Source organism: Hydra vulgaris, chromosome 01 (genome assembly GCF_038396675.1).
Source record: "Hydra vulgaris chromosome 01, alternate assembly HydraT2T_AEP".
In the NCBI taxonomy this organism is placed as follows: Eukaryota; Metazoa; Cnidaria; class Hydrozoa; order Anthoathecata; family Hydridae; genus Hydra; species Hydra vulgaris.
Genome location: NC_088920.1, coordinates 66,691,116 through 66,702,500, shown reverse-complemented (window position 1 = coordinate 66,702,500; position 11,385 = coordinate 66,691,116). Strand labels below are relative to the sequence as shown.

Below are 11,385 nucleotides of genomic sequence, written 5' to 3'. Positions count from 1 at the left end.
TTACCTTAAGTTTACCAAAGTTCGGTGCTGCTTCATTCAACTAAAATTAAAAGTAAATTTAAAAAACTCTTAGAATTTGTTGGTAATTTGAAAACTTAACAAATACTAAAAAGCCAAAATTTTTATAACTAGATAGATATACAGAAAAAGATGAAACTTCAAGTACTTACTATTATAAATGAAACACAGAAAAAAAGGAAAAAAATTCGAATCATTTCAGAGAAGATAGTAGTTCGCAACTCTTTGTAAAATAATTTTATTCAATATATAGTTTGCTATTTATATGCAATCAGTCCCTACGCTTAATTAAATTGGAACAAATAATTTTAATCCAATAATTAAAATGATTGAAAACTAGATAAATGAAACAACATGAATTTACTATCTTGATTACGCGTTCTTTTATGAGATGAGCAGAAAAATTAAGCAGGTATTATAAAAATATTCAACTTGTTTTTTATTTCTTAAAAAATTAAGTCTTAGGAATTTAGAGAATATTTGATTAGTAGAACAAATGTCATTGCTTTTAATCTCTCCGTATTTAATAATAGCATCAAAAAGAAAAAAATACAATTGGATTTTAAATAAAATCTCCGTATTTCAATTTCAAAATGATATTTTTTAAAAGTTTCGAAATTTAAAACTTTAAAACTTATTGTCAAATTTTCTTTCATTACAAGTTGCAACTTTTTATATCGTTTGTGTCGTGATTGTAGTTGTTGTTCTAATTGTTTTACTTTTTCAATGTCTTTAAAAAAACAAACATATTTCTTGGGTAGTGTAGTTAAGGCAACTGAAACCGTATAGGATAAAACACTCAGTGTTTGTTAAGTGACCTTGTCGTCACTTGGTCACTAAAATTCTGTAAAGCTTTTAGATAGTCATGTAAAAATTGTTTTATTGAAAATCTAATTGTATTTTTTTCCTTTTGATGCTGTTATTAAAATATACGAATAATTTGTTTATATTGGATTGTGCTGAAAACAATAAAGAGTAAACTTAAGGTGGTAGACTGCTAAAAAACATTGAAAAAAGTAGTTTTTCAAAAGTTGATTAGTTAAAAACTTTAACTATTGCTGTTTTTAAAAACATACATATTATTTTACAAAAAAACATAAAAAGGCCTAAAAAAACAGTTTAAACTTAGTAGGGTGATTTTGCTTCCCCTAGCAACGCTCATAGCAACGTCAAAATAAGGCAATTTTAACTAAATTTTACAAAATCTAAGCACTCAAACCAATAGCTACTTCTTTGTTTTTGTTTTTCTATGTTTAAATGACATGGTGTGAAAGAACAACGTTGTTGAATTGGTTTATTACTATATATTAACTCGATAAAAGTGCATACTATCAACATGGGTTCTGCAGAAAGAAGAAATAAGTCTAAAAGCAAAAAACGTAAATGTTATAGATTACTTGCGAATAAAATTCACTTGACTTCTGAATATACTACTTCAAGTTCAAATAATACATCAAATAATACATCTCTAACAAATACTTCTTCAAGCAAATCAGCATCTGCTGAAAAGTTAAATTTACCTACTTCTGATACTCTAAGTATTAGTCAAGATAGTAATCCTGAATGTTACATTATATTTAATTCTGATGTCTTGAGTTCAATTTTAAATCTTGTTGGTTCTTGTCCAAAATGCCAATCTTTAATAAAATTGAATAATGATTTATCAAGAAAGAAAGGATTTTCACATCAACTTGTTTTGTCTTGCACTGCAAAAAAATGTCAATGGCAAAATGAGTTTTTTACCTCAAAAAAAATTGAAAAAAACAGTGATAATGAAACACAGGGCATGAAATCGTTTGACATTAATATCAGAATGTGTGTAGCTTTCAGAGAAATTGGAAAAGGTTATGCTGCAATGGAAAGTTTTTGTAACATAATAAACAGTCCACCACCAATGCAAAAAAAAACATACAATAACATTGTCTATAAATTGCATTCGTCTTATATCAAAGTTGCCCAAGATTCAATGAAGCGAGCAGCTGCACAAGCACAACGTACAAGTGAGTCTACTATTGGTGACCCTGATATAAAAAATGTTACTGTAAGTGTTGATGGAACGTGGCAGCGACGCGGTTTTTCCTCGCTGAACGGTGTTGCTATTAGTAATGGGAAGTGTGTTGACACTCAAACTCTCATAAAGGATTGTAAAAGTTGCCAATATTGGCAGAGAAACAAAGATATACCGGGATACAATGACTGGGTAGAATCACATATTTGCCCAATTAATCACAAAGATAGTGCAGGTGCAATGGAAGCTATTGGGGCATTGCAAATATTTAAACGATCAACTGTTTTTAACAAACTGCGTTATACAAAATACTGTGGTGATGGTGACAGTAAGTCTTACCAAAATATAGAAAGTAATAATGTTTACCCAGGGTATAAAATTGAAAAAAGTGAATGTGTCAGTCATGTTCAAAAAAGAGTTGGGTCACGTTTACGCTCTCTTAAAGTATTGTACAAGGGAAAAGTTTTAAAAGATGGTAAAAGACTTACTGGAAAAGGAAGGATGACAGATAAAGTCATTAATACATTGCAAAACTATTATGGAATGAGTATACGACAAAACAAAGGGAATTTGTATGGCATGAAAAAATCCATAGCAGGACTAATTCATCACTGTTCTGAAAGCAGCAGCGATGAAGAACGCCATAAGTATTGTCCTCGTACTAGCGATTCGTGGTGTAAATATCAAAGGGACAAGATTAATCAAACTTTGACTTATAAAAACAGTATAAACATTCCAGAAGCTGTTTGTGAAATTATAAAACCTATTTTTTCACACAAAGATCTTGGTGCAAACAAGTTATTAAAAAGATGTCTTGATGGAGAAACACAGAATGCAAATGAATCGCTCAATAATGTAATTTGGACAAAATGCCCAAAAAATGTGTACGTGGGTAGGTCAACACTTGAAATTAGTGTTGCATCTGCTGTCATACAGTTTAATGATGGTAAAACTGGTATGATAGATGTTCTTCACAGTTTAGGAATTTTACCAGGACATTTTACTAAAAACGGTTTTCAAAATAGTGATGTGCTACGTGAAAAGCTTATGGACATAAAATCATCTGAAAAGTTTAAAAAACAAAGAAAAAAGCTTAGAGCAACAAGGAAGGGGTTTGATGATAAGCACAATGATTAAGAAGGAACATTATATGAAAAGGGGGGGGTTTTAACCTGTTTTCAAGTGTTAATATATTTGTATTTTCAAAATATAAAGTTTTATTTGCATTTTTCTCTGTTGTAAAGTTTTTCATATTCTGGATAAGATTGCGGGAGCTGTATTTGTCCAATTGATTTGAAATTTTGTACAGATGTTCATTTTTATGAGCTTTATGTCCTAAGATAAAGAAATTTTGGATAAAAATTAAAATTAAATTTTTTGGGCTGTTTTGGGGTCAGGAATTTGGCCTAAATTTAGACGCATAGAAAAAGCTTATGGTGCATCGAAATTGAAAAGGATTCAAATTTTTTGTTTATCTCAGGACATTTATCTACTTAAAAGGTACACAACTGTAAAATTTTGAGACTTGATATATTTTACTTTTGAGATATCTTTTCCAAGAACTTTGCACTTTTTAGGCCTAAAAACACTTAAATTTGCCCAAAAATTAGAAAGAGGAAAAAAAAAAAAAATTTTTTTTTTTTTTAATCCTATTTATCGTGTTTAAAATGAGAAAATCAATTGGAATAATGTCAGATTTAAAAATTTTTTTTTTAGCAGTCTACCACCTTAAGGTAATCATCGTGAATAATGAGTGTATTGTAATCCCTTTTCTAGTAATCGCTGCAAAAATTTTATTGTATAAAAATGACCTTTATTGTTTTTGATCGTAAAATATGAAATCTGAAAAACTTTATGTTAAAATGTATTTTGTATTTTAGTAGTTAAGTTTTAGCCAGTTTTTGGCAATAAATCATTATACTGCACATTTTCGCATTTTTTAAAATTGTCTTAATTGCATATGAATTGCATATGAATGAATAAATTGCATATGAATGAATAATTATAAAATTTATCAATTTTAGTTATATTATGTTCTGTGTATATATTACTTTTATAATTATTTAAAATTTTTTTTGCAATTTCAAATTTTGCTTAAATTGTTTGAAATTTAAATTTTTTTTTCTTTTTTTTTTTTTTTTTTTTGATAAAAAAAACTTGATAATAAAGAAAGCATCTGAAATGCTTTCTTTATTATCAAGTTTTTTTTATTGTTTGTTAATTATAATAAAAAACAACACTTTTAAAAATTTGATTGTAATAATTTTAACGAATGATAAACTGGTATATGAAATATTTATTCAGAACTTGGTATTATCCCTAATAAAAATTGTATAACAATTTGGAATTAAACAAATTTGAATTATTCTTTTCAATGTTAATTATCTTAAATTGATTTTTTCTCCGAATGTCATTTTTTATCACGCTATAATAAATAATTTGAGAAGTATTTGTTATGATGCATTGAATGTTTCTACAGTATTATATGAAGTTATCGAAGCATGAAGTATAAATATTATTTAGCAGAGTTAACTGATGTTATTTTTAAATTTTATAAAAAGTAAATTCTAATCAATTAGTTTTTTATACCGTAACTTCTCATGCTTTGAGCTATCTTCATAATTTTGCTTTGTTGAGTACCTTATTATATCATAAGCAACCACTAAAAGTTTGACGTTTATAATTGACAATCATTATTTCAATAATTAACGCAAATTCTCTTTTGACTTTTCTATGTTTCGCGCCGCAAAACTAGCGCCCAGATGTGAAAACTTGAAATATGTTTAATTTACTTTCTTTATTTCAATTTCAATTATTACCTTCTAAAAGTCCATAATATGTGGTGAAAGTAAACAACTTTAGAATTTTAAACATACTTTCACCTTAATTAAAGTTTATATGAAAAATCGCCATTTTAAAATTTATTTTTACAAGAAGTCATTTGTTTAGATTTTAAAAATATTTAAATTAAAACATTTTTGTGCCACCTATTGCATTCATTACACCAACAGCCCCGTATAAATATCTATTTTCACTCGTTTTGTCACATTATCGATCTCACAGCTTTAGCCTAAAGATCAATAGCTTGGCTTTACAACAAATCATTTGACTTGAAATATAATAAAATTATATTTTTTAACTATATAGTATTAACTCGGCTTGAAATGACCTAGCAACCTACCTAGCAACTAGTTAGCGAATAGCTATATACCATGTGATTTTACTAAAAATACAATGAGTTTTTACTAACAAAACCATGAATACCTCATAGATTTTACTAACAATACATAACAGATTATACTAACAATACATAATAGATTTTACTAACAATACCATGAATACCATGAAATTTTACTAACAAAAATGGAAAACTATGGTATGAAAAATCAAGCTTTAAATTGATTTAAAAGCTACCTTAATTACAAACAACGTTCTTATATCAGAAGTAAACACTAAAAGTTTAAGCTTTATATTGATTATCATTATTTGAATAACTAACGCAGGTTATCTTTTGACTTTTCTACGTTTTGCGCCCCAAAACTAGGGCCCAAATGTGAAAACTTGAAATATCTTTAAATTGGTATCTTTAGTTCAACTTTTCATTACCTTCTAAAAATCAATAATGTGTGGTCAAAATAAATAAGTTTAGAATTTCAAGCAAACTACGAGGGATGGCTCTTTCACTTACTTTTTTTTTACTCACACGAGTAAGTTAATCTTTATCAAAAAGTTAATCTTTATCAAAAAGTTAATCTTAATCAAAAAGTTAATCGTTATCAAAAAGTTAATCTCTATCAAAACGTAAATTACATAAGTAATTTAAACGTTTTATGTAAATTTACGTTTTCGTAAAAGTAATTAATTTTTTTGAAACGACTTTTACTTTATAATGTAAGTTTTTTTACTTTCAAAAGTAAGTGATGTAAAAGAAGATTACATCAAAAAGTAATTTACTTTTAGATGTTAAAGTAAGTCACATGAAGAAGCTGTTTACTTTCATATTTAAAAATTCATTACTTTTGAAAATTACATTGCATAATATAAAAGTTTCTCAAACTGTAATTTATATTTACCTATAAACGTAAATAATTAAAAAAATTTTTTATTAAAAAATAACTTGCGTATGAAAAGTAAATTGCATTAAAAAAATATAAGTATTATGCTGCCAAATGTAAGTTAAATTTACAAATAAAATATTAGTTTTTAAGTAGGAATTTTTTATTTTAAAAGTAATAACAAATCTTTATTAAAAATAAATTATATAAAATAAAATTTAAATGACATAAGCTTACATTTTAAATAATTTGTAAAGTAAATTGAAAGTGATTTATGTAAAGTAAGTAAATAAATTTACTTATATTTTACAATAACTTTGAAAGGATCTTGTTCAAAAGTAATGGAAAAAAGTAAAACTTTAAGTCACTAACATTTTGATTGCCGCAACATTTGATTTGTGCGGTTTTAGGTATTTTTTCCTTGTAATGTTTGAAAATATCAATCTTAGGATTCTGCCCATGATTAAAACCCTCTCTAGTTCCGGTCCATGATAGTTTTAGCTATAATGACCATTCTCTGAATCAAATCGTTACGTTAAATATTCACTCTCTGGTCAACCATTGGAATGGTTTGGAATCTAGACAAAGCTGAAACAAGGCAGTTAGCAGAAGGCGCAAATACCTATGGGAGACTCAGTAAAGGTCACGGCGGTTATTTTTAACTGTTTTTCTCCCAAATGCTTTTTGAAAAAAATACCATAATTTATCGAAACTTGTTCCAAAACGTCCAAAAATGATAATTTATTTCGAAAAATTGCAAAAAAGTATAATCTTTAGCATTAAAATAGGATTATATAATAGTATTGTTAGTATAATTCGTTAAATAGAAAATAAAGTTCAAACATATATCATTCGTTTTTTTATAAAGTCTGCTAGTTAAAAGTTTTATAGATTTTGAAATTTAATTTCTTTTAAAAACTAGTACTAAAACTAAAAATAATCAGCTTGATAGACTACATGACGACGTTATTAGCTATCAATATTATTACTTTCAAAGATAGTTTTCTAGTTGATCTTAAATTCCAGTTTACATCTATATGTCTAATTTAAAGTTATATAGTAGTTTGAAGCAAAATAACCATCAAAATGTCTGTTTTTTTACAAAATACAAATTTATTTACGGCATCCCTTAAAAGAAGATATATGTTGTAAACCGGAATCGTAGGTGTACATACCAGGAATCTCTGTGGGAATTTTCAGATCATATGATTAATCATGGATGAAGGCTATCAAAGAGTTTGTTAGTTAGTTGTATTATTGATGACCAAGAAACCATTATGAATTTAAAAATATATTATTGTCGGTGGTATTATATGATTCGATGCGTAAAAGTAAAAATAATAAGATTATGTTGAAGGGTTGGGAAAGTAATTTTGTTATTAGAAAAAATTGTTATAAATAAAATAACCCTATAATAGCCTTATTTTTTAAGTTTATTTTATTTTCAATTTACAAACAGAGTTATGGTATTTAATAAATATATTGGTTTTATATATTTATAGTTTTATACATTTATTAAGTATTTATATTATTACAAAGTTTAATAAATACCCTAACATTTACACAACAATAATTATAAGGTATTATTCCTTTTGAGACAAAGAGTGACATCAATGATTTATGTTTATGGGGTAACATGGTGTAAATAAAATTTACTTTAAGTAATATTAGGTTATAATATATTATAGTATAAGTGATACTATAAGTAGGAAAATGTTAAAAGCATATAATAAGATTCAGACTATAAGTTATATTCTGATTCTTACTATATGCTTTTGAGTAAAGCTTAGTTATCATCATTACGTCATTTATCGTTGAGTTTTTTTTGACGGTACAAAACGATTGTAACACGGGGAGATTGTGGCAACGACAGCCAAGACAGATTGAAACACGTGGTATAGATTATAACACGTTTTTTGAGAGTGATTATTGTTATCTATCTTCAATAATGTCTGAAAATGTAACATTTTAAAGGTACTTTATTCTTCTACTTAATAAATATAAAAATCATTATATATGTGATAAATGTTATATATAGTGTGTATACTTAATATCATATGTTATGCGTATACTTAGGTATACACATAACACCTATATATATTTATATATATATATATATATATATATATATATATATATATATATATATATATATATATATATATATATATATATATATATATATATATATACTTAGCGTGTTTATTTTTTAGATGTGACAAAAGAAAAACCTGCTCTAAATTGGCAAACCATAAATCAAAATGTGACACTAAACGTACCTTTAGTGAGTCATTTTGGAACGCTTCACCTGTTCAGCAACAATTGCTTTCAGATAATTTGTTACAAAATAATAATGTCTTTTGCCAACTGAATGCAACTTAAGGTTAGTGATTTTCTTATTATATTGACAAATACTACTCAGTGAAAATTATATAGACTTTTTCTTATCTAACTGATAATACATTTCCATTTATTTTTATATATAATATATATATATATATATATATATATATATATATATATATATATATATATATATATATATATATATATATATACATATATATATTTATGTATATATATTATATATACATAAATATTCTATTAGTTTAGGATGTTAACTAGCCCAATGGTGTCAAATCAATTGAATGATGATATTGTGACCCTGTAAAAAAATAACGAAGCTCTTCAACAAAGTATTGATGCTGCCATATCTGAACAGGCAGAATTTGAAAATGAGTTAAATGCTTTAAACACCCAGTATGAAAAAGTAAAATTACTGATTGAATTAAAGCAATATGCAAGAACTAAACGGTCAAATCACCCTACAACTGACTTTATGATTAATGATGCAGCATGTTCAACAAAATATCGAAGAGGAGCTTAGTCACAAAGTATTATGGAGTTTATTCATGGAGGCAGCTATGGAGCTATTTATGGTGTGTGGGATCTTTTATGTAGTATTACCTCAGTAAAATTAATGGAGCAGCTCTTTGTGGATTACAAAAGAGGAAACTTCCTTGAAAATTTACATGGATCATTTTCAAACAATTATATTAAAAGTAAAGCTGGTATAAACAAAGCAGTTGCTTTAAAATATGCTACTTATTTATCTCGACGTAAATACAACATGGTATGCAAGGTACAGAAGTCCACATTTTCTGATATTTCAAATATTTCTTCTGTAAATTAAGTTCAGTATGGTGAAGTCAACTTTGAACTGAACATGTCAAATGTTTCAAATGAAACTGTTGAAATGTTTGTAAAGTCATTGGACATCGGTGAAATCCATCAAATTCCAGGTTATAGTGGAGTATTTAGAACATAAACAGCATTAGTGACAATTATAGCTGATTTAAATTTAAAAGTTAAAACTTTAAACGAAAAACTTGTTTGGTTTAATGGAAACATTACCCATTTTGTTGTTGAATATTCTGATGATGGAGCTCCAGAGTCTAAAAAAAAAACTATGACATTCGGGACTTTATCGATGTGGAATTTTGGTAAACGTATCTGCAGTAGGGAGTTTATTTATCCACTACATATGATAACATTAGTGAAAAAGATAAAGTATACGAGTTATTGCGACACCAACATTCGAAAAATATGAAATTATTTGAAGGCAATGTACTCAACATCAACAACATCAAAACAAGATTTGAATTTGAGCCATCGACCGATATTTCATGGTCGTCTTTTGCGGTAAATATGTTACCTACAAGTGCAACATATCCTTCACCTTTTGAGAGTGAATTAACACAAAGTAATAAAACCATTGGAGGTGTCAAGGCCACATGGCAGGTTTCTTTAGCCCAATATAGTTTTCGCCTTGTTGACATTTTACAGATTGCCGGCAAAAGCAATATTCAAAAACTTAAAAGAGTTGCATTACCTAAAGTATGTGAATCTTTGCGTGATGCTGGAACTTTGATTAACAAGTTTAATATTACTTGAGAAAATTATTCAGAAAATGTTGCTAAGTATTACAGCAGGTATTTTAATTTGTTTTCATTGTTTTTTATCCGGAAAGCTGCCAAACTGTATGGACAATGTACTGTATGGACAATGTACTGTATGAACAATGTACTGTATGGACAATGTACTGTATGGACAATGTACTGTATGGACAATGTACTGTATGGACAATGTACTGTATGGACAATGTACTGTATGGACAATGTACTGTATGGACAATGTACTGTATGAACAATGTACTGTATGGACAATGTACTGTATGGACAATGTACTGTATGGACAATGTACTGTATGGACAATGTACTGTATGGACAATGTACTGTATGGACAATGTACTGTATGGACAATGTACTGTATGGACAATGTACTGTATGGACAATGTACTGTATGGACAATGGGGTATGTTGTACTATATCATGCAATGGATATATATACAAAATATAATGTTGGTTATGGAGTTTTATCAATGCAGCGAAAAGAATCAAAACACTCGTCTTTAAAGCAACAGCTGAAAAATAACAGTAATCGATCAGTTTCTTGCGATGAACAAGGTAAATGGCATCAGCTGATGAAATCTACTTTTGTGAGAAACTCTTATCTTCCTTATCATTTTCCTATGAACATATCTTATCACTCACACTACAAATCAAGAGTACCAGCTAACTTAGATAGTGATGCCATTGTTCACGACAACTTGAAAAAGAGCAACATTGCGATTGTTGCATATTTGCAGTTCCATTGATGCAATGTGTCGAAAAGGGTGAATTAACTGAAAACATTTTGGCTTTTTTAAAACCATACCAATGTCAAGTTTGCATTGAACGATTTGGTGACAATAACATACTTTTACAACACTTAACATAAAACGCATAAAATCAAATTATCAATATTATTCCTAGAGAACTTTCTTTAAAACGATTAAAGAATGAAAAAAGACTACGCAGTAAAAGTACTAGTGGAAACAAGGCGGAGTTAATTAGGAGATTAGAGGGTTTTTTAACTAAATAGATAAACCTATATACACAAATAGGTATGCGATCATTATATATATTTTTTAATTCCGTTTTTACCTCTGACATGGTGTCGGCACACCCATAAGTTATTACATATCAATGTATATTAAATACAATTGTCCCTTTAGTTCAAATATTTAGGCCTTAGCTTATTTTTAAGCTATTGGTTAAGCTACCAGCAGTGGAACAAGTGATTTTCTACAGTGCTATAACATGTGGTTTTACTGATTATACCAACCAGACTTGTATTTTTTGGGGCAACAACTAGTAATATGTGTATTAGAATTCTGTTTGTTATATTTAATATCAAATGCCA

At 27.6% G+C, this 11,385-nt stretch overlaps 1 protein-coding gene and 1 long non-coding RNA gene across 2 annotated transcripts in view; one reads left to right on the top strand and one right to left on the bottom strand.

The window, feature by feature from the left end:
* The window catches only part of LOC136075539 (uncharacterized), a 2,904-nt gene extending 2,586 nt beyond the window's left edge, over window positions 1-318 (bottom strand). Inside the window, exons 1-2 of the mRNA XM_065788982.1 lie at window positions 171-318; window positions 1-40 (exon numbers count right to left, since the gene is read on the bottom strand). The exon at window positions 1-40 is cut by the window's left edge and continues 43 nt beyond it. Coding sequence (XP_065645054.1) covers window positions 1-40; window positions 171-215 — 85 coding nt within the window. The 5' untranslated portion in view covers window positions 216-318. The remainder of the gene's footprint in view (window positions 41-170) is intronic.
* Window positions 319-7,863: 7,545 nt separating this feature from the next.
* LOC136075537 (uncharacterized) lies at window positions 7,864-10,971 on the top strand. The gene is made up of 3 exons (XR_010635999.1): window positions 7,864-8,055; window positions 8,295-8,464; window positions 8,690-10,971. It is a non-coding gene; the product is annotated as an uncharacterized LOC136075537 (long non-coding RNA).
* The last annotated feature ends 414 nt before the right edge of the window (window positions 10,972-11,385 follow it).